Below are 24,037 nucleotides of genomic sequence, written 5' to 3'. Positions count from 1 at the left end.
TCTGCCTATATTTTCCTCTAAGAGTTTTATACAATAGTATCCAACCTTACATTTAGGTCCTTAATCCTTTGAGTTTATTTCTGTGTATGAGCACCAAACCTTTTTTAAAAATCACTTTGTTTGAAACCCTTTGGAAAATGTATTTGTCAGGTCCCTGATTTACTAAATGGAATATATGGAATGTAATTTTGTTTACATTTTATCTTGAGATCATTAAAATGAATGTCACTGCTGAAATATATTGTGATAGAGTGACATCCTCCGGGCCTAATAAGGCATTTGGGACTATGTGCTGCTATACTGATTTGTTCTACAGTGCTATACTTTTCACATCTATTTTTCATTTTTCAGCCTATTCTGTTTCTGGCAGACTAATCATCATCATGTTTTTGTTATCTGTTGGCAACCTCTGTTTTTGTTGCTGTCTGCAAACTTCTCCCAACTTTTCTTTGGGACTTCTAGTTTGCTGTGGCTTTGAAAATCATGTATCTAAGCTTAATAGAATTGTAGGGAGTTAGAACATGGAAGCTCTGACCGAAAGCTAAAGGTCTCTCGTATTAATCAAGTGCATGAGCTTGAGTACATGGACTTTGTGATTTCTGGATTTTTCAGCATTGTTTTTGCTTCCTCCTAATTCTTGGTTGTTTTCCAGATAGATTTCAGGATCCTTGAGTTATGGTTAGATGTATTCTTATGGTACATTCTGTCACTTTGTCCAAATAAACCTACTTTAAAAGGGGATTTTTTTTTCTTTCTCTTTTGTTCAAGTAATTGATGCTCATTAGGGTCCATTTAAATTCAGATGTTCTGCCTATCTGAATTTAATTTCTAGATTTAACATTTTTAAAATAAAAAGAGTATTTTGAGAATAATTCAATAAGTGTACTGTCTTTAAAAACGTAGATTCCCTAGTAAAGGGAACATATGTAAAACTAACTGGCAAGCCCTGTTCACTTTGAGTAAATTGCAAAAAGATGAGCCTAGTTCACCACCAACCTCAGCCTTTTATCAAGTCCTCAGGAATCCCCACTGACCTTATCCATAGAATTTAAGAGACCAGGGTTGGCAGACTTTTCCTGTAAAGGCCCATATGGTAAATATTTTAGGCTTTGCAGGCCAGGAGGCAAAATCAAAGTTATTATATAGGTACTTAGATAACAAGAAAGAAAATAAATTTCCACAAAATTTTGTAGTAATGAAATTTAAAATGTAATAATAAATGAGTACAATTTTTTGTAATACAAGTCTAATAATGAATGTTATTGTTCATTGTCAATGTTATTGTCAAAGTTAATGTTTTCTGTCATGAAATTGATCACAAATATTCAACTGTAAAAACCATTCTTAGCTCATGGGCTACACAAAAACATGTGGTAGACCAGATTTGGCCTATTAGACTGTAGTTTGCTGATCCCTCTCTTAGAATATCCTAAAGTATTATAGGTGCTTAAAATTTTTCTTTGCAACGTTAGCCTAGTCTCTGTAAAACAAATATTACTAGAACTTATGGTTGTATACAAGATACTTTTATAGAACATTCTCAATTTATTTCTTTTAATTTCTATAACTTTTATACCATTGCACTATTTTGTCAGTGACCACACACTGCTTTCTTTTTCCTCTTTCAATATGGGTTCTTTTTTGCTGTTCAGTAGTTCACAGATGCTCTCTCTGGTAAAAGTACAATTTTATTTTTCCCCTCAGTAAATCCATGTGTATTCCTCATAGTTTTTGAGTCGCAACTTTGATAAACATGCTATCATTTTTTTTTAATTATTATTTATTTATTTGTTTTATTTTTGGCTGTGTTGGGTCTTCGTTTCTGTGCGAGGGCTTTCTCTAGTTGTGGCAAGTGGGGGCCACTCTTCATCGCGGTGCGCGGGCCTCTCACTATCGCGGCCTCTCTTGTTGCGGAGCACAGGCTCCAGACGCGCAGGCTCAGTAGTTGTGGCTCACGGGCCTAGTTGCTCTGCGGCATGTGGGATCTTCCCAGACCAGGGCTTGAACCCGTGTCCCCTGCATTAGCAGGCAGATTCTCAACCACTGCGCCACCAGGGAAGCCCCATGCTATCATTTGAGGTATAGTTTGTAATGAAAATTTTGGACAGGACAAAACCCTTTAGCATTGCAACTTTACTTGAAGGAGAATCTCAAATGGAGAACTAATACCAGAATACAGCAATGATAATAGAAAGGAATCAAAATGTTAAACAAATCACGTTGGAATGTAATAAAAATGGTAACTTGATTGAAGGACAGTTATATTCTCCTATGTTCCTACTATCTCCAACAAGGAAGAAAGATACATTTCTTCACCAAAGTTATACTTTTTTTTTTAATTTTTATTTTTTTTTTGGCTGCGTTGGATCTTCATTGCTGTGCATGGGCTTTCTCTAGTTGTAGAGAGCGTGGGCTACTCTTCATTGCAGTGTGCAGGCTTCTTATTGCAGTGGCTTCTCTTGTTGCAGAGCATGGGCTCTAGGCACACGGGCTTCAGTAGTTGCAGCATGCAGGCTCAGTAGTTGTGGCGCACAGGCTTGGTTGCTCCACGGCATGTGGGATCTTCCCGGGCCAGGGATCGAACCTGTGTCCCCTTCATTGGCAGGCGGATTCTTAACCACTGCACCACCAGGGAAGCCTCCACAGGTTCGATCCCTGGCCTGGGAAGATCCCACATGCCGTGGAGCAACTAAGCCTGTGTGCCACAACTACTGAGCCTGAGCTCTAGAGCCCGCAAGCCAAAACTACTGAGCCCATGTGCCACAACTACTGAAGCCTGCATGCCTAGAGCCCGTGCTCCGCAACAAGAGAAGCCACGACAATGAGAAGCCCGTGCACTGCAACAAAGAGTAACCCCCCCTCACCGCAACTAGAGAAAGCCCGCACACAGCAACAAAGACCCAACACAGCCAAAAATAAATAAATACATGAATAGATAAATAAATTTATTTTAAAAAATAAGGAAAAGTAAAATTTTTATTTTGAAACATTTTAAATCTGTAGAAAAATTGAAAAAACAGTGCAATAAATACCTGATTACCCTGTCATTGTTAGCCTTTTCCACACTGCACAAATCTTTCTACACACACACACACATACACATACACAACCACCCCTCTTTTGCCAGACTACCCAAAAGTAGGTTGCAGACACTATGGCACTTTATCCTAAACATTTTAGTCTGCAGCCTCCATCTCCCCAAAACATAGACATTCTTTTACACAGCTATGTCACTGTTACCAGAGCTAGAAATACACTACTAATTCAAAATATCATGTACTATACAGACTATACTCATATTTTTCCAGTTGTTCCAAAAATGTACTCTACAGCTATTCTTTTTTAAACAGGATCTGATTAATGTTCAAGCATTGATCCTTATGTATTTTTAGACTCCTCCAACCTAAAACTATCCCCTGACCTTCTCTTTTGTTCTTAATAACATTGAATCCTCTGGTAAGTCTAGATTAGTTTTCTGTTTTCTTTGGAACATCTCACGTTCTGAATTTGTGAACCATTTCTGGGTAGATCCTGGTCAAACATTTCTGGCAAGAAAATCCCATGGCTTATGTTGAGAACATCCCAGTGTATTCTGTCAGGAAGCATTGGATGCCAGGCCATCCCACTGTCGGGGATGCCACGCTTGACTACTTGGTTAAGAGGGTGACTGTTATATCTCTCAATTATAAAGGCTCATTTTCCATTTTCTGATTAGTGGATCGACAAAAGAGTGATACTTTGAGGACTTTTGACCTTCCAACCAGTTATTTTAGGATTCACTGATGATCTTTGCTTTCATCCATTATTACATGGAGAGTAAATGGTGATTTTCTATCATCCCTTCAATATTTAATAGCTGTCATTAAAAGAAGAAAGATTTTTGACTGACCTTCAAGTCAAAGTCACTCAAACAAACAATTTTATTACATTTTTTTTCAGAATCAGATTATTTACTTCTCTTAGTTCCATAACTTAGATAAGATATGAGCAAATTGGTTATTTGAAAATGTTCAGGCTTATTTTAGGGATAGTTCTTATTCATGATTATCAGTTAGATTTCTGATCTCCAGAAAATAATAATGAGTTCATTAAAACTATAATAGTAACCCAGTACTTTAAACTGATACAAGAATTCAGTGCTGTGGGATTGAATGGTGTATACCTTTTGCTGATATGTAATAATAGCAAGTCCCCTACATACGAACAAGTTCCATTCTGAGAGCGCATTCGTAAGTCCCTAGGTACCCAATAACACAATCGGCTATGTAGTACTGTACTGTAATAGGTTTATAATACTTTTCACACAAATAACACATAAAAAACAAACAAACACAAAAAAATACACCATTTTTAATCTTACAGTACAGTACCTTGAAAAGTACAGTAGTACAGTACAACAGCTGGCATACAGGGAATGGCATCGAGTGAACAGGCCAGAAGAGTTAATGACTGGAGGAGGGAGAGGAGGTGGGAGATGGCAGAGCTGAAGGATCGACAGCAATAGGAGACAGAGGGCAAGCTGCAGTTTCACTCATGCGTGACGTTGGTGGCACAGGTTCTGGTTCCTTGCTGGATTCAATTCTATCTACCCCCTTGAAAAAAACGATCCAATGATGTTCGGATAGTAGCTCTTTTTTTCTCGTCATGGATGACACGGTAGCACTGGATTGCATTCTGAATGGCTGCTGCAACCTTCATGTAATGTTCTACGTCAGGCCCTGTGCCTCACAAGCTAACAGTGCCGCCTCAAATAAAGAGAATCCCCTTGCCATTTCCTGCTACGTGAATCTCTTCGGTTCTTCAGTTACTTCTCCTTCCTCTTGTCTCTCTTTGTCCTTTCTCTGGGTCTCCAGTTTCATCAGGTCTTCATTAGTTAGCTCCTCGTGTTGCACAGCAAGGAGTTCGATGAAGTCGTCCTCTTGCAGATCTAGCTCCGGCTTCTCGCTGAGGGTCACTAAGTTGCTGAAGACCTCTTTGGACTCCTCATCCACGTTCTCAAATCCATGAAAATCGTGAACAAACTGCAGGCAAAGTTTCTTCCAAACCCCATTGATGGTGGTGGCCATAACCTCACGCCAAGCAGTCAGTGTTTTTTGTGGCCTTGTAGATGTTCTGGTCCTTCCAAAACTGTTGCAAGGTTGTTCCTGATTCATCAGTCACCTTTACTGCCTGACTAAAAGTGTAACGTGAATAATATTTCTTGAAAGTGGCTGTAACTCCCTGGTCCATAAGTTGGGTGAGGAACATAGTACTTGGTGGCAGATGCGCTACTTTGATGTTGGGATGAAAGTCGTTCATGAATGGGGGGTGGTCTGGAGCATTATCGAGCAGCAAAAGAATGTTCCAAGCAATAGTTCTCTACCTCCGGGATAAAGTGGTGGAAAAACCAATCCTGGAAAATGGCCTGTGTAACCCAGGCTTTGGGGTTACTCTTCCACACAACAGGAAGAGAGCCCTTGGCTATGTTTTTAAGGGCTCTTGGGTTCTCTGAATGATAAACTAAGAGAGGCTTCAGCTTCATATCGCCGGAAGCATTGCCACCAGACAACAGAGTTAGCTTATCCTTTGCTGCTCTATAACCTGCCATTGACTTTTCCTCCTTACTGATGTAACTTTGGTCTGGCATCCTCTTCCAGTACAGTCCTGTCTCATCCACATTAAAAACCTGCTTGGGTGAGTACGTGCCTTCATCAATAATTTCTCAAAGCATTTCAGGAAATTCCCAGGCAGCTACCGTATCTGCACTCGCTGCCTCGCCGCTTACTTTTATGTTGTGAAGCTTGGCTGTAGCATTGAACTGATGAAACCAGCCATGACTGGCATTAAAAGATGCGCCCTTTGATTCTTCACCGTATTTCTTCTTCAAGTCTTCATAAAGTCTTTTGGCTTCCACTTGAATCAGCATTAATCTGAGTGGGACTCAACACTGATACTGATCCTGCATCTACACCCTGAGAACTTTCTCCATCTCCGTCATTTTCCCACACTTCTTTGATATTATTGTCGACATCATTGGCACATCAGACTTCATGTATTCCATGATCTCGTCCATGTTCTTAGAATCGTGCTGATGGTTGAACGATTCATGTTATAAGAATGAGCGACGTCAACCATCTTTTTGCCTCGCTCCACTCTCTCAATTATATTCACTTCTGTTTCTGTCGTTATCACTTGGCACTTCTTAGTGGTACCAGACACATCACCGCTGCTTTTACGCTTGCTTCTGGACATCCTGGGCTTGAAATAAAGATACTGTTCTACTGTACTCTATACAGTACTGTACAGTAAAGTACACAAAAGCACAACCACTTTTAGAGGATGCACACATGTGACAATGTTTGCCAGACACGTGAACTAACTTATGTGATTGGACATGCGAACGCGTATTCGCATCTTTGAAAGTTTGCAACTTGAAGGTTCGTGTGTAGGGGACTTCCTGTATCTGCATTATGTATTCCAAATTTCAATATATTGATTTGCAAATACGAGCATCTGGGGTTCTGCTATTTTTCAGGTATGCGACATTACAGTATTTTTGTGGAACAGCATATACAGTGTTAAGCACTTCATATATATTATATCAGGAACTGATATATCTGGCACATAATAGATCTAATAAATGTTATTTCTCTTCTTCATTCCCTCTCTAACATTCCCAGTCATGTCACATTTAAAAAAACATACTTTCTTTTTTGAAGACTAACAGTACTAAGTCTGTTTTAGAAAATAATGTTGGAACATAAGGTGGCATTTTTTCTGTTGTGCTTGTTTTAATTATTTGAAAACATATAATGCTTATATTAGGGTAAATTTGTTAACTCTTTTTGTGTGCATATGTGAAAATGTAATGGGTACACATGCTAACGTTATCACCTGACAGGTAGGCTACGTGGTTAACATACTTGCCCTTAATCCAGGTCAAGGGTGATAATGAAAGGTCAACCCAGTCTGGAGGGGCCTTGGTCTCTCTTTGGTCCACTAACAGAGCTTGTCTGGTAACCTGTGTTGGAGCAAAGGCAAATGTTTCAGGAGGTTCCAGGGCTACGAATGTCTTAGGTCATATCAAACCTTCCTGGTGTCACTTCTATATTAATTTTGCTGAAAGTACCCAACTAAAATAGCTTCCTACAGCAAAGTTAATTTGCTGTCATCAAGTAGAGCATGTCATAATGATGACAGTTATTATCGTTTAATAGTTAATAGTTGTATATCCCACCTGTAGGAGATCTAATGGTTGTAGCTAGTTTATTTTGTTTATTTTGATATACTTTATTCATTTTGTCAGTTTAGCAAATTTAAACATGCTTGATTCATAAGTTTATAGCATGCCAACAATAGCAAAATAATTGGTTCACAAAATGTTTTGCCTTTTTAAGCTGCCTCATGTCTCCCAACTTCCTATGCACAGTGATCCATAAATATAATCCATGGAAATTAAAAGATATAATACTTATTTATAGATGAATTAGTATAGTAAAAACCAATATTAGTAAACTATACCTCTATCATATCATTTTCATGACTTTAGGAGAGAGAAAATAAAATTATGCCACAGAAAGATTTGCATGTACTGAGATAACTTTATACTACATTTTTCTTCTTTATACCTAGAGAATGGGATATTATAGAAACTGAGGAGCATTATAAGAGCCGATGGAGATCAATTAGGATTCTGTATCTTACTATGTTTCTTAGCAGTGTAGGTAAGTATTTGAAATTATACATAATTTAAAAAATTTAGATAAAATATCATATTTTAATGTCATTTAATTAAAAATTATTTTTTTATTATGGTAAAAACCACATAACATAAAATGTACCATCTTAACCATTTCTAAGATCAGAGTTGTAAATATCCCTACATGGTTGTATAACCAATCTCCAGAACTTTTTTATCTTGCAAAATTGAAACTCTATAGCCATTAAACAACAACTCATTTCCCCTTCCCTCAACCACCATTAACCATCATTTTGCTTTCTGTTTCTATGAACCTGGCTACTCTAGATAGTTCATATAAATGAAATCATACAGTATTTTTAATTTTGTGATTAATTTATTTCATTTAGCGTAATGTCCTCAAGGTTCATCCATGTTGTAGCATGTGTCAGAATTTCCTTCCTTTTTAAGGTTGAGTAATAGTCTGTTGTATAAATTGTAGGAGAGGGAAAACTTTTTCTTTACTTTCTTAGATTTTATAGCTAAGAAAGTAAACGAAAGGTTTTTAATTTGGGGCCTGCAAATTAAACTGACAAAAGGCAGATCAACAGGAGAAAAGCATAAAAATTTATTTGATGTTAATATTTTTATGTGAGATACGGGGCTTCATAGAAAAGTGAAAACCCCAAAGAAAGGGTTTTAGACTCAGGGACTTATATACTATTTTAACAAGGGTCTCTAATTGTGGAGAGGTGACTAGACAAAGAAAAGGGGTTAGCTTTCTAGGGATGGTAAATTGTGGGAAAGTGACTAGGAAATACATGGGGGAAACTAATGGAGGATGAGGGTTATTTGAGTAAGGTTTGTTTGTGCAGACTCATCTCAGCATTGATGCTCCATCTGCAGTGATAAGAATATTTTCTTCTTCCTGGTACTGGAAGAGCACATTTCTCAGGGGAAATTTATGCCCAGTTTTTAGGCAGAAAGGGGGAAGACAGAAAGCCCTTCTGTGTCTGCTGTTTGTTAGTTGCCTTCAGCTCAAAATAATCAATATGCCAAAGCAGCATATTTTGGGGTAGAATGTTCTGATCCCCTTCAGTATATACCACATTTTGTTTATCCATTTATTGGTTGATGAACATTTGGGTTGATTCCATATCTTGTTTCTTACAAATAGCTGCTGTGAACATGGGTGTGCAAATATCTCTTTAACATCCTGCTTTCAGTTCTTTTGGGTATATATCCAGAAGTGGAATTGCTATATCATATGATAATTCTATTTTTAACTTTTTGAGGAACTGCTATACTTTTTTCCATAGCTGCTGCTGCATTTTACATTCTAATCAACAGTCAGGGTTCAGATTTTTCCACATCCTCACCAACTCTTATTTTATGTTTATTTGACATTAGTCATTCTAATCGGGTAGTAGCTTATCGTGACTTTGGTTTGTATCTCCTTACTCACTTACTTACTCTCCTTACTCACGTTAGGCATCTTTTCACATGCATATTGACCATTTGTATATTTTCTTTGAAGAAATGTCTGTTCAAGTCCTTTGCCCATTTTTTAAATAAGGTTGTTTTTTGTTGTTGAGTTGTAGGAGTTCTTTATATATTCTGAATATTAATCCCTGATCAGATATATGATTTGCAAATATTTTCAACCATTCCGTGACTCTTATTCACTCTGCTGATTGTGCCCTTTTATTCACAGAAGTTTTAAATTTTGATGTAGTTTAATGTATTTGCTTTTTACTTTTGTTGCCTGTGAACCTCATTTAACTTTTATATTGACACATACCAATAGTAAAGTCCAAGAATATTAATCTGTATAGCTTGATTATTTTAACCTATTAACATTATTTCTGAAAATATATTTACTGAAAAAGTTAACCTTTATGAGGAAAAAAATTTTTAATATTAAGAACTGTAATTATGTTAAAAATGGTAAGGAATGAAAATATATAGGAATTCTCAATACTGTGATAGTTTATAAAGGAATGTTTTAGGGAATCAATTTTTTTTCCAATCGTGGACTCTAAGTCCATAGGCAATAATTTTACAAACGGTTTCTTTCCTGAGATGGATTTAGTGAAGGTCATTTGACTAAGTTGTTTTCCATATCCTTTCCATTTATCCCAGGTCACCCTCTTGTTCTCTCTCTCTTGCCAGTCTTCTTTATGATTCAACATTGAGCAAAAATAGACTTTAAATAAAGCTAAAACTAAAGAAAAGTACAAAATAAAGGATATTTTCAACAGTTTTTTGGATTGTATATCCATTATTATGCTTTCCACAAATATCAGGAAAAAATGTTGATTCAAATTGGCTTGAACAGTAATTTGTATTTTCTTGTAAGATATCCATAGTGGGACAACTCCAGGTGAAGTTCACTGGCTCTGCTTCTGAATAAGTTTTTTGGTTTTGCTCTCTTCTGCATATTGCCTTCATTCTTAGGCTATAGGAGGGATGCAGCAGCAGTTCCACGTGTCACATCCTTCCACAGTAATTTTTATTGATTGAAAGGGACTTATTTTTTAAACCTCCAAAGAGACAAGGAGTCCTTTCTTGGAGGTCCCAAAGTAGACCTCCCCTTATTTCTCACTGGTCAGAATTGGGTTACCTGTTAATTTCTAAACCCATCATCAGCTGGGATAGTGAGATCTAATCAGGATGTACCCTCTGGAATTTGGAGTGGACACAGTGTCCTCTAAAGCCTGTGGCTTTGTGGAGGAGTGATGGATACCTCAATACAACCAGGATTCTATCGGAGAGGAGGAAGGGGGCAAATGAATGTTGTGTAGGTAACAATCTCTGCAACAGATTGTTTTTTTATTTAAAGCATTTCTAATTTTTATACTCATTTATCTAAAATATAAGTAATAATTTCAAATTTAACAGCAAAAAATTTTTTAACTTTAGATTTTAATTGGCATGTGAAACATTTTACCTGTTTACAAGTTTCTTGATTGTGAGATAGTAGTCTTATTTTCAAACATTAGTTGATTCTTTTCATCAAGTCAATGTGTTAATTCAAAATACACTAAGATGAAACTAATAATTAAATTATTTTTTAAAACAGACTTTTAAAAAGGAATGTAGTACTGATACTGCAACAACATAGATGAACCTTGAAAGCATTATGCAAAGAAAGAAGCCAGACACAAAAGACCACGTATTGTGTGGTTCTATTCATATGAAAGTCCAGAATAGGAAAATCTATAGAGACAGAAAGTAGATTAGTGGTTGCTTAGGGCTGTTGGGGAAATGATAGAGGATAGAAGAGTATAGCTAAAGGGTCCAGGGTTTCTTTTTGAGGTGACTAAAATATTCTAAAATTGACTGTAGTCATGGTTGCACATATCTGGCACGCTAAGAACCATTGAATTGTACACTTTAAATGGGTGAATTCATTGTGAATTATATCTTAATAGAGCTGTTTTTTTAAAAAATAGCCTTGATAGAATTGTGATTGGATGTACCTAATATTTAAAATCGACAAATAACATTGGAGTTTATCATTACAGTTCTCAAGCAATAAAAGCTAGCAGAGATAATTTTCTTTTAAGGTATGCCCATCTTGAGAAATTCTGGTTCTTTATAGCCACTGCCCCCTTTAAAGATAATTTTCCTTCTTCTTAGTCCTCCCTACAGTGAATTATCTCTCCCAAACAACACAGATTAGAAGTCTAGCAATTCCTCTATAACAAAGTAGCCTTACCTCCATTCATTTCTGCTATAAAAACTTAACAAAACTCTCAGTAATTTTCTTTTCTTTTTTTTTTAAAAATAAATTTATTTATTTTTGGCTGCGTTGGTTCTTCGTTTCTGTGCATGGGTTTTCTCTAGTTGCGGTGAGCAGGGGCTACTCTTCGTTGCAGTGCGCGGGCTTCTCATTGCGGTGGCTTCTCTTGCTGCAGAGCATGGGCTCTAGGTGCACAGGTTTCAGTAGTTGTGGCTCGTGGACTCTAGAGCGCAGGCTCAGTAGTTGTGGCGCACGGGCTTAGTTGCTCCACAGCATGTGGGATCCTTCCAGACCAGGACGCAAACCCGTGTCCCCTGCATTGGCAGGCAGATTCTTAAACACTCTGCCACCAGGGAAGTTCCAGTAATTTTCATTTACAGTAAAGACACGTGAATGAGGAGAAATAGGTCCTCTGCTTTTATTATGTTAATTGTGGTGAGGGACTATAATTATATATATGTTTTCCAGCCTTTAATATTTATTTTCCTTCTGATAAATAAAACTCCATTGCTTAATAAATTAGACATTTGTGGTTATAAATTTGTAAATTCATAATGATGTATTAAAATCCATGCTATAGTTCAAAAATTTGTATCTATAGTGATGAAATTATTATAAGTATAAATAACAGAATTTGCCTCTTCACAGGATTTTCTATTGTGTTAATGTCAATATGGCCATATCTCCAAAAGGTTTGTGCACTTTATTCATCTCTTATGTAGCTGTAGTAGTAATAACTCTTATGTAGTTAAGAGTTTTCTAGAGAATCTCTTTGGTATTCAGAGTTAATCTTTACTAAAATAACTTGAGATAATAATTCTTCAAAAGAGGCTTATAAGTAAGGTGACTGTATGCTTGATTGTGCAAACCAGAGCACTCTTGAAGTGAAAAGAGTGCTTTAGCAGGAAAATAGGATTATATCCAGACAATCGCAGGCAAATGTAGATGTATGGTCACCTACTTATTAGCCACTTTCCCATCCCATCCGTACCCCTTCCCTAATAAAAAGGAAACTAAGCTAGACATAGTCTGAATTCCTATAATGTATAAATGATATTGCTATGGAATAACTTGTTGCTTTCTGATAGAATAATTTGGGTTGTCAGGTGACATTGTGAAAAGAATAGACAATACATGTGTTTTGATGCTGTGGTTACTACATGGGAAGGAGGGAGTGACAAGAAGATGCAAGTTTGGTGGGTACTCTAACATCAGTTGATCATCAGTTGATGATCAAGTCCTGTCAATTCTACCTTTTTAAAAAATATATTTGACATATAACTGTCAGTTCTGTCTTAAAATTCCAGTAATGAATTTATTAAAAATCAGTATTTAAGGTAGAGACATAATTAATCTATAATAATATTTCAGTTAAGGTTCTTGAAGGAGTTCCTCTGTGCTTCCTAACTCCTCTTCACTCCTTAACCTGCTACAATCTGATTAACTCCTCTGCTACCCTGCAACTGCTCTTGATGAGGTCTCCAAGGACTTAATCGCTCACCAAATAGTAGATACTTTTCAGTCCTTACTTTAGGTGACATTTGGGTAGTGTTTGACATTGTTGTCCTCTCTTTGCTTCTTGAAACTCTCTCTTAGCTTCCATGACATTACTCTTAACTCTTTATTCTTAAATTATTTTGTGTATTTTTCTTTATCAACTTGCCCCTTATATTTTGGTTTTCTCCAGAGGAGAGAGAGAAAGAGACAGAGAGAAAGAGAGAGAGAGAGAGTGAGAGAGAGAGAGAGAGAGAGAGAGAGAGAGAGAGTGTGTGTGTGTGTGTGTGTGTGTGTGTGTGTGTGTGTGTGTTTCAGCCTAGATCCTGAGCCTTGGCCAATATTAGATCTATAGACAGTAATTTATTATATCATGTACTTGGATGAACCTAAGGTCCTCAGATCTTTACACTTTTTCCTCCTTTTTTTTCTGGAGTGCTTTCCTTCCCTCCATCTCTCCTTTCCTCTGCCATTCCCTTCCTCCCCTTCTTCTCCACTATTTTTTATTAATTCTTCAAGGCTTTGATCCAATGTCACCTCCTCTGAAAAGCCTTTTCTTACTGTCCCTCACCCCAGTTTGCATTAGAAGGTTTTCCTATGTGCTTCCATATCCCTTTATCATTAATACTTATCATTGAGTGTTGTAACAGCGTTTAAAAATTATACCTATTATATAAGAAATTTATTGATATCTTATATTTCATTATAGATTTTTTAGTTTTTATAATTTTTTTTTCTTTTTTTTTTTTTTGCGGTACGCGGGCCTCTCACCGTTGTGGCCTCTCCCGTTGCGGAGCACAGGCTCCGGACGCACAGGCTCAGTGGCCATGGCTCATGGGCCCAGCTGCTCCGCGGCATGTGGGATCTTCCCGGACCGGGGCATGAACTCGTGTCCCCCGCATCGGCAGGCAGACTCTCAACCACTGCGCCACCAGGGAAGCCCAGTTTTTATAATTTTTAACTTAAAAATCCTATTTTCTTATGCTATCTTTTAAAAGAAATATAGGAAAAAAATACACATTTTACTTTTTAGTGATTTAGTGCCACATTTTCACTGCCATTTTGAAAATTAATTTAAACTAATTAAAAATTTATTTTACATGAAGTCATTACTCATGACACTAAAAATTCTTTCCATACTGGCAGAATTATTAGAATTGGAACAGAATATTTAACAATTCTGGAGCAATATCTTCTGTGCTAAAATATGTATTTCCATGTATAAAAACTCTTGATTTCTATGGTCCCTGTATCTAGTTTGTTTAACCTCAGAATTCTCAAAAGAAAGGTATTTACAAAATTAGGTCTACTCAGCATAATAAGTTGAATTTTGAAAAGGTACACTCCTTTCTCCAGATATTTGTAATCTCTTCAAAGGTAAATTTATTGAGAGCACATGAACATATCAGTAGTTCTTTGGCAATACAAGCATAACATTTTCACCAAAAACCTTGTGAGTTAATTTTCTCAAGTTATTTCATAATAATATTATAGCTCATTGTGTGCCAGGCACAATACTAAATCTTTCATCTAAATCATCTTTTAATCTTCATAACAACTCTGTGAGGTGGTCATTATCACTCCTGTTTAACAGATAAAGAAACTCAGACTAGAGAAGTTAGGTAGCTTGCCCAAGATCACACAGCTAGAAAATGGTAGAATCAAGCCTATCCGAAACCAAAATCTGACTCTACAGTGCTATGTTACCTACTGTCTTAAGATTTTTCATTCTTTTTTTAAAATGTTATTTGTTTATTTATTTTATTGAAGTATAGTTGATTTACAATGTTTCAGGTGTATAGCAAAGTGATTCAATTATGCACACACACACACACACACACACACACACATTCTTTTTCTGATTCGTTTCCATTATAGGTTTTTACAAGCTACTGAATATAGTTCCCTGTGCTATACAGTAGGTCACTGCTGTTTATCAAAATTTTCATTTTTAATTGAAGGCTACTATCTCTTTTACGATAATGTGTTACCAAATATTACTTAGCTTAAAAGTCATCTGTGAGAAAGATAAAAAGCTAGGCCCAACCACCCCTCTAAAACCCCCAAACAGTAAGTTATCTGTCCGAAAGGAATTTGGCACTGCTGTGAATCGCTGACTTGTGCTTCTGACCCTGGCTGATAGACAGCTATCAGCCCAGTGATTCCGTAGCCTGTGTTGCCCAGAGTTGTGATTGATTTCCAGGAAAACTCATATTCTTAAACCCAGATTTTGAATTGGAATGATAGGTTATCTGTAGGCCCAGGGACATAGTGGGACTACTCATGCATGTTACAATAAAATATAATAATAAAACTGACATATCAGTAAAAACAAAATACCAAGAAATATTAATTTTTTATGTATAGGTAACATTCATTTAGTGCATACTATAGGCAGACATGACCCTAGGCACTATACATGTCTTGGCTTAAATAATTCTCATAACAACTCTGTGAAGTTACCCCCATTTGACAGATAAAGAATTAAAGCATGCTGGTTTTTTTCCTCAGCTACTCAAAAATGTAGGATTTTTCAGAATCAGTTAAGTAGAACCTGGTTTGGAAACTCCTTGATGGCAAGAACTGTGTTTATTCAATTTGTATTCATATAGCCTCGCACAGGTTTTGTCACAGAGAAGGCCTTAGTGACAGTTAATTGGATGAATAAGCAATAATCTGTAAGTAAATAGTTGAGGAGGCTTGGAACACATCTCAGCTCCCGTAGCGAAGCATTACGAGTTCTAGAACTTTGACTTTGTCAATATTATTAACATGTTTAGAGAAGAATGTTTTGAAATTCAGTACTACGCACTGTGGGCTTTTTTTTAAGAGAAGAGATGCATCTAACTTTCACTGAAGTGTGCAAAACCAAGCAAGTTTACAGATAATTACCATACAATATGAGTGGGTAAAAGTCTTAAGAGCTTGATGTGTGAGTGTGTGTGCGTGTTCACAGGGGAGAGGGAGCTAGAGGGAGAGGGAGAGAGGCAGAGAGGCAGAGAGAGACAGAAGGAGTGGGGGCTGGGGGAGAGAGGGACATACACACAGACTGACACAGACAGACAGACATGGGGGTTAGGGAGATGTTGCTGATCCAGACTAAAGAGATCCTGGAAGACTTCCCAAAAGCAGTTATATCTGAGCTGAGTTTGGAAGGCCTACAGAAACTGGTCACCAGAAGGGGCAGTCTGGGCCACGGAGTAAGAGATGGCCAGAGGATTGGAAACAACATGCTGTTATTACTATAAGAGAGAGAGAAACACACAGGAGCACAGATAACAGTTCAATTACTGAACTGATACCTTCTGTTGTAGTATAGAACCTGTATCTTCCAAACCATTTTACTTTCCTGTTACAATTCTAGCAGAATTCTAGCAGATTCCAGTTTTCCAGTCATTGTAAAGAATAGTATCCAATAAAAATAGCAAATATTGTTAAAATTGTTAGAGCCATCTTCAAGAGTCAGCTCACTTCTGTCCATGAAATGGACACTTGACTATTATGATCAATTGATATCCTGAGAAGACACTTTTATCCTTTTGCTTTCAAACCACTAGATATTTAATATTAAAATTGTTTTCATTGCTTTTTTGAAAATTAATTTTTAAATTTATATGACATGAAGTCATTATACTTATTCACTCTTATTTCTCATGCCACACAAACAGAAATGTACCTAAATAACTTCATTTTAAGCTTTTTAAAAATATCTTTGGAAGAGAAAAGGCCATGGTTTTCCTTATTAAGTTGTTCTACCACTTAACCTATATATGTTTAAACTTATGTCCTAAAATTTAATGGCTCTTATTTTTCCAAATTATTATATAACCTACCATATTTTTAAAAACCCCATCTGTTGATTTATTCCATAGTCCCTTTTGTAAGCTAAAATTTTCTGTTTTCTGAAAGTATTTTCTGAGTTGTAATCATTTGGTTTTAACCTCAGTATTAATGATATATAAATCCTCTTTGGTAGAATCCTGGATTGTCTATGCTGAAAGGAAGAATTAGTAGTAGGTTTAATGAGAGAAATTTTATTATTGTCTTTAAGCATTTGATTATTGTGCCCAGTTAAAAAAAATAGATTCACAGTGCTAATGGTTGTTTAGTTTATAGAGTAGCATAAGGTAAATAATTGTATTTACTTTACAAGAATTAAAGAATGGCATATTATTTTTATGATGTTATTGTTAGGTATATAATGTGATTTTTTTAACAAGATTTTTATGACAGAATTTCTATAATTGTTCTAAAATATGAAGTTTCCTAAACATTTTTCCTTGTGTATAGTGAATTGTTAACACATTTAATTGTAATGTCAGAAGTTTGAATACCTTACTGTAAGTAATGGTGTTATAAAACTTATGTGTTAGAATTATTGTTTTTATTTTTTTAATAAGAAATGTTACATGGTCAGAAAAAATGTATTTGGATTTTTAACTTTACTTTTCTCGGATAACAATTCTTAAAGCATTGTACTTTTTTCTGCAGATTGATCAGACTGCCGATGCAAGTTTTTTGGGCTGGGTTATTGCTTCTTTTAGCCTTGGCCAAATGGTAGCTTCACCTATATTTGGTTTGTGGTCTAACTATCGACCAAGAAAAGAGCCTCTTACTGTTTCCATTTTCATTTCGGTGGCAGCCAACTGCCTCTATGCATATGTCCAGGTTCCAGCTTCTCATAATAAATACTACATGTTGGTTGCTCGTGGATTGGTGGGATTTGGAGCAGGTAATATGCATGCATGTATATTTTTGGTTGTGTTGGACTCACATTCATCCTGACATTTATGGCCTTCTCTCATCTAGGGTCACCTCTTCTCAATCTCCTATACGACATTCAACATACAGATGTCTCATTGCAAATATCTTTCCTATCATTTTGCCTTTGCTCATGATGTTCCCATTACCTATAGTTTCTCTCTTCTGTTCCCATGATTCTTCATCCTTCAAGATTCAGTTCAAGTTCCACCTCTTCCATGAAGCTTTCTTAGGCTACACTACTGCTTCTCCAACATGTCTCTGGCATTTGCTTATATACTGTTTTGCACTGTTTTCATCCCTTATCACCAACTAGCTAGTAAAGTTAGTGTAATTAGAGACAATCTATGACTTTTGAAAATATTCTCTAGCCCCTAGCAGAGTCTCTTCAACATAAATGCTCAGCAAATTTTTTTGACTCAAATTTTTAGGATTATTTTTATAAACATGCAGAGTGTGTAGCATATTTCTTTTAAAACAATGTAGCAATTAGTAGGACTCCATTCACTCAATGCTTTCTTGGTATTTAATGATGAAAAAAGTTTAAGTTTCCTGTATGCCATTTTTTCACTCATTCATTCACATCTTTAACTGTGTTTTCACAATACTAAAAGTAATATTTTCCATTAATTGATACATTTGTTCACTATACATGCCTTGTATAATCATAAAGAGGAAGCAGTAACTATGTTGTAGGTTAATATTTCTTCTTCTGTATAGAGCCAAATGAAGTCGAATTTTTATAAACTGGAGAATATTTTCTTTTACTTTGTATTATTGTGTCTTTTCTTAGGAAATGTAGCTGTTATTAGATCATATATTGCTGGTGCTACCTCTCTTCAGGAAAGAACAAGTTCCATGGCAAACACAAGTGCATGTCAAGCATTAGGTTTTATTCTAGGTCCAGGTAGGTGTTCTTCACTTATCATTACTTGGATTTGAATTGGGAAACCTTTTGAGGTTCAAATGTTAGATGCAATTCAAGTATAAAACCTCATAGCTGAAGGCAAAGGGAGGGAAACTGATATTTTTTGATCTAGCAGTGAGGCTAGGCTCTTTATATGTGTTAACTCATGTTCCCTAAATTAAATGTTATTAGTCCCACTGTACAGATTAGGACACCAAGGCATAGAGAATCTAAGTAACTTATCCAGGGTCACCCTGATATTAAATGGGAAATATGAGATTCAAACCTCACTGTCTGATTCCAAAGTATACATTCTGTCAGATAATCATTTAGCTTGACATCTCAGCAAGAGTTTGCTTTTTTTTTTCCTGTTTATGAGAAACAAAATTCTTTTAATTGAAGGATTTGAGAAAAGTTATAGGAGTTTTTTTCCCCTTTTTGCCCATACCTTTAAGACTTTTCTAAGGTTGAAGAAAATGAAAGAGTTTAAAAAAGATTTACTAGTCTCTTCTTCTTTCCAAGCTTTCATAGTTTAATGAATATAAAAATATATTAATGAGATTTAATATTTCCCTAAGGCCAATTAATTTTCTGCTAAATGAGTAGAGAAATTAATTTTTTATGCCTAGCATAACTTTGAAAAGCCATATAATTGGCCCATGCTTTTAATATTGCAGTTATAAATAGAATCAATTTGAATCCAGCTCAGTATACTTCATCATTAACACCCCAACCTCCAGTTTCCATTACTTTGCTTCAACAGAAGAAAGCCTAATTCATCATTCACCAGAATCTGGTATTTTAGTTCAGTGTTCTGGAATAAAATATAAGCAGAAATCTAGAACAATTGAACCTATTGCTTTACTATATGCATGAGGGCATAGTCTGGGTCTTGTTAAGCTTACCACTCTACCCTCAGTTTCTAGCACAGTACCTGGTATAGGCTTAGGTTCTCAGTAAATATTTTGGCCATCTATTTTAAAGATTATTCACGGGGCTTCCCTGGTGGTGCAGTGGTTAAGAATCTGCCTGCCAATGCAGGGGACACGGGTTTGAGCCCTGGTCTGGGAAGATCCCACATGCTGCAGAGCAACTAAGCCCGTGTGCTACAACTACTGAAGCCTGCGCCCCTGGAGCCCGTGCTCCTCAACAAGAGAAGCCACCGCAATGAGAAGCCCACACTCGCCTCAATTAGAGAAAGCCCGCTGGCAGCAATGAAGACCCAACGCAACCAAAAATAAGTAAATAAGTAAATAAAGTTTTTAAAAAAAGATTATCACTAAAACATTTTATATTAAAGATGAGTAAATGTAGGCCTGAAAAGATTAGATGACTTTTCCAATAATAACCACATCAATAAGCACAAACATTGAGTGCTAACCATATGCTAGATGCTGTTCTAAGTGCTTTAGGTGCAGTATTTTACTTAATCCTCACTCTAAGGTTACATTGTAAAGTCCTGGCAGAACGAGATATAGAATCTAAATCAGGAGAGCAAACCAATACTTACCCAATCTGATTTTTGCCACAGATCCAAATTGAAAGTGGTATTAAATATATATAATTTAAGTACCATATACACAGTAATATTTTAAAATATTGAGTTAAAATGTGACAGTTTCGGGCTTCCCTGGTGGCGCAGTGGTTGAGAGTCCGCCTGCCAATGCAGGGGACACGGGTTCGTGCCCCCGTCTGGGAAGATCCCACATGCCGCGGAGCGGCTGGGCCCGTGAGCCATGGCTGCTGAGCCTGCGTGTCTGGAGCCTGTGCTCCGCAACGGGAGAGGCCACAACAGTAAGAGGCCCGCGTACCGCAAAAAAAAAAAAAAAAAAGTGACAGTTTCTTATAATGAAATTGATTAAACTTTAATAATTTACTTATGGAAGAAATTGTATAACTTAAATTTCATACAGAGATGTATTTTAAAAAAAGAAAATACTGACAAGTTATGTTAGGTATAATCCCTTGTGAATGCCTGTACATCAGTGCTTCTCACCCATTTTTTATGTTATTGTCTCCCTAAGGAGGCTTTTTAGACATTTCTTTCCTAATCACTCCATCCCATGAAATTTTAATACCACAGACCTATATTGTATGTATTTTATGTACTGTATGCATATCTGTGCTTTATACAGAAAAAGAGTAAATGTTTTGCCTCTCCCCACCAAGAACCAATTTTCTTGCCCCTGCTGAGATGTCTGATGCAGATGGATGATTCCATATATTACTTCCAATTCTATGGTAAATATTTCTCACATTTATTTTAGCCTGTGCCTCCCATATAATAATTAATCTGTATACATTTTATTTTAATAAGTTTTTCAGACTTGTTTCGCACTCATTGGAGAAAAGGGCGTGACATGGGATACCATTAAGCTGCAGATAAACATGTACACAGCACCAGTTTTACTTGGCGCCTTCCTGGGAATTTTAAATATTATTCTGATTCTTACTGTATTAAGGTAATTAGATAGAAATGATAAAACTACTCTTGTAGATTGTGAAATTAAATAAGCATTATCATTGTTGGAGAATTATTATTTCTATGATGTCTTTATTTGGTTTTTGATGTTTAGTTGTGTTCATATTTTCTTATCAGCTAACGCATGTGGTACTGACAACTAAAATAATAGATGATGAATAAGAACAGATTATAAGGTCTTTAAAGATTCAAGGTTTGGTCTTGGTCTACTAATGATAGATTCTAAGTAGGGGAAATGGCATGAAAGCAACATTTTAAGTAGATTAATGATTAGGTTCAACCTTAGATACAAAAGTTACTCATAATGTGTATCTCTTATCTTTTATATATTAGAAAAAATTTTATAAAACTGCAGAAGTTTTGTTACTTTATATTTCTTTGGAGTGTTTTATCCAAGAGTCCAAAATGTTTATAACTCATGTTAAAAATCATTGGAAAACTTCAAATACTGATTAAGGCAGCTCATGTGTGCTTTTGGATGAATTGAGGGTTTTTTCATTTTATATGATAATATAATAATAATTGTAACTTGTATTTTAAAAATTTTATCGGTTATATATCATAATAATTTCATTACTCAGAAGACAGTAAAAGAAACTATACCAGAATGTGAAAAAATAGAAAGCTAGTAATAAATTTAAATTATTATCTATTATACTAAGCCTTTCATGGATACAATATTTATGTTTTTCTTTTAAGAGAACATCGTGTGGATGACTCAGGACGACAGTGTAAAAATATTAATTTTGAAGAAGGTACTATTGACCTGTTTGACTAAATTACTATAATATTACAAAGTGTTCCTAATGATTCTGTCTCTTTGATATTCACTTGAATTTTGTCTCTGAGGACAGTACAATGGGTAACTGGGGAAGATCTTCAAAGTTGAAAGTTAGCTAAGTTGATTTTTTTTAAAGGCATGCCTATGTCAGTGACTTGGTGTGCACAATTGGTAAGGTTAAGACCATTGCTAAAAATCACTTCATCTTGTTTTCAAAAAGCCAATATCCTAAAATCCTTGAGATCTTTGGAATGATTTCAGTATTATTGCTACCAAATGTATATTTCTGTTTCAAGTATTTCTTTATTCACTTAATCATGGGAATAAGTATGGTTTCTCTTTTGTATTTTTATTCTTTTGGTATACTCTACAAATACCCATTTTCATCCTTCATATCTTTCTCTGACTTATAAATAGGTACCCAGTCTGATAAGTAGGTATATTTTACTAAATAAACCATTATTTAAGTACTCTTAGTTATGTCCTCCTTGAGGATTGTCCCCCCATGCAAAAGAATGCAATTTAGTCCTTGTCCTCAAGGAGTTTATAAAGTTTTGGAAAAGACCCTGTTAATTTTACCAAGTTCTTTGATAGACATTTTATTTAATTTTTACAACAAAACTGGTGGAAGATAAAAGTAGTCGGGTGGAGAGCAGAGTGGTGAGGAGCTATAGCAAATTTTGAACAAAGGAGAAGTATGACGATAGATTGCAAGTGAGGCTAATCCAGATATGTAAAGGCCTGAACTACAGCAGTAACTGAGAATGGAGAAGGGATGAGATATGAGCTTTTGAAGAAAAAAAAAAAGATTCTGACAGGTTGGATAGGGAATATTAAGGAATGGAGGGGGTTGTTGAAGATGTCTGCTGGGTTTTGATTCTAGATAATTGAAAGAATGAGAGAAGGAGAATTTAAGAAGGGACACTGACTGAAAAGATAAGGTGATTTCAATTTGGTTCAAACCAAATATAATGCTACCCTAGAACAACTAAAAAATTCCAGAGGCATCTGTAATTCTGGCAGTAGAGATCAAAGCTAGAGATAGAAATTTGGGAATCATCTAGTGAAAAACACTACAGCAACAAAGAGAGAGTGAGAGAAAGGAGGAAAGGAAGGGGTAGATGAATCAAGTGTGGCAAAATATTGTTGAATCGAGGACATAGATGGATAAGGATGTGTTTGAAAGTTTTCAAAATAAAAAGAAAGAAAAAAAGAAACAATGAGTGGTGAGGAAGTGCCGGCAGTGGGTTTAAGCTACTGTTTTGAAAAGGTGTAAGATAGGATGCTAACTTAAAGGACCTATCTCTCTACCTCTTTAAAGGTAAAGAGAATGAGCAAGTTAAAGAGGTTGAGGTTGAGGGGCTGAGAAAGGGAAGATGCACAAGAAATCTTTCATAAGTTGAAGGGGATAACCATATAGATCCTTGCTTTATTGACTTTAATATGCTTAGAAAACACCTGGGAACCTTGTTAAAATGCAGAGTCTGTTTCAGTAGGCCTGGAGAGGAAGAATCTACATTTATAACAAGCTCCTATGGGAACTGATGCTGCTGGTCTATGAACCACACTTTGAGTAGCAAAGACATACAGGTACATTGTCAAATGTGGTAGCCACTAGTCATATTTGGCTGTTTAAACTTAATTACATTTAAGGAATTCCTCATTCTCACTATCTCACTAGCTACATTTCTTTTTTTTTTTTTTTTTTTTTGGCTCTGTGGCATGGCTTGCAGGATCTTAGTTCCCTAACCAGGGATTGAACCCGGGCCACATCAGTGAAAGCGCCGAGTCCTAGCCACTGGACCTCCAGGGAACTCCCACACTAGCTACATGTCAAGTGCTTAGTTAATGGGTATATGTGACTAACAGCCAGCTGTACTGGACAGTAGAGAGAAGGAACATTTCCATCACGTCAGAGTTCTATTGGACAACACAGCTCTAAAGCACAAATCGGAGTTTAAAAAGGAGAGATCTATTTTCTTTCATAAGATTTCTAGGTCCTTCAAAATAATTTTTATAAAACAAAGATCGTTTTTAAATTTTAATAAATGTTTAGATAAAACATCAAGTTGTTCCTATTATTAAAGATGTTATCATGGGATAGGATTTAATTTCCAATTACAGTTTTTTAATCAATATGCAGTGTTTTCTTAAAATTCTTATAATTAGGATACCTAGTCAGTTCCCACAGTTTAGGATGCAACATTTCT

General features: G+C 36.0%; 1 protein-coding gene across 1 annotated transcript in view; it reads left to right on the top strand.

The window, feature by feature from the left end:
- The window catches only part of MFSD8 (major facilitator superfamily domain containing 8), a 41,851-nt gene that overhangs the window by 1,712 nt on the left and 16,102 nt on the right, over positions 1-24,037 (top strand). Inside the window, exons 2-7 of the mRNA XM_082653027.1 lie at positions 7,612-7,703; positions 12,051-12,094; positions 17,388-17,628; positions 18,451-18,564; positions 20,882-21,026; positions 21,746-21,801. Of these exons, the coding sequence (XP_082509153.1) occupies positions 7,612-7,703; positions 12,051-12,094; positions 17,388-17,628; positions 18,451-18,564; positions 20,882-21,026; positions 21,746-21,801 (692 nt within the window). The remainder of the gene's footprint in view (positions 1-7,611; positions 7,704-12,050; positions 12,095-17,387; positions 17,629-18,450; positions 18,565-20,881; positions 21,027-21,745; positions 21,802-24,037) is intronic.

The sequence above is a fragment of the Grampus griseus genome (genome assembly GCF_964374135.1).
Source record: "Grampus griseus genome assembly, chromosome: 4".
Lineage (NCBI taxonomy): Eukaryota > Metazoa > Chordata > Mammalia > Artiodactyla > Delphinidae > Grampus > Grampus griseus.
This window is presented reverse-complemented; position numbering and strand designations above follow the sequence as displayed.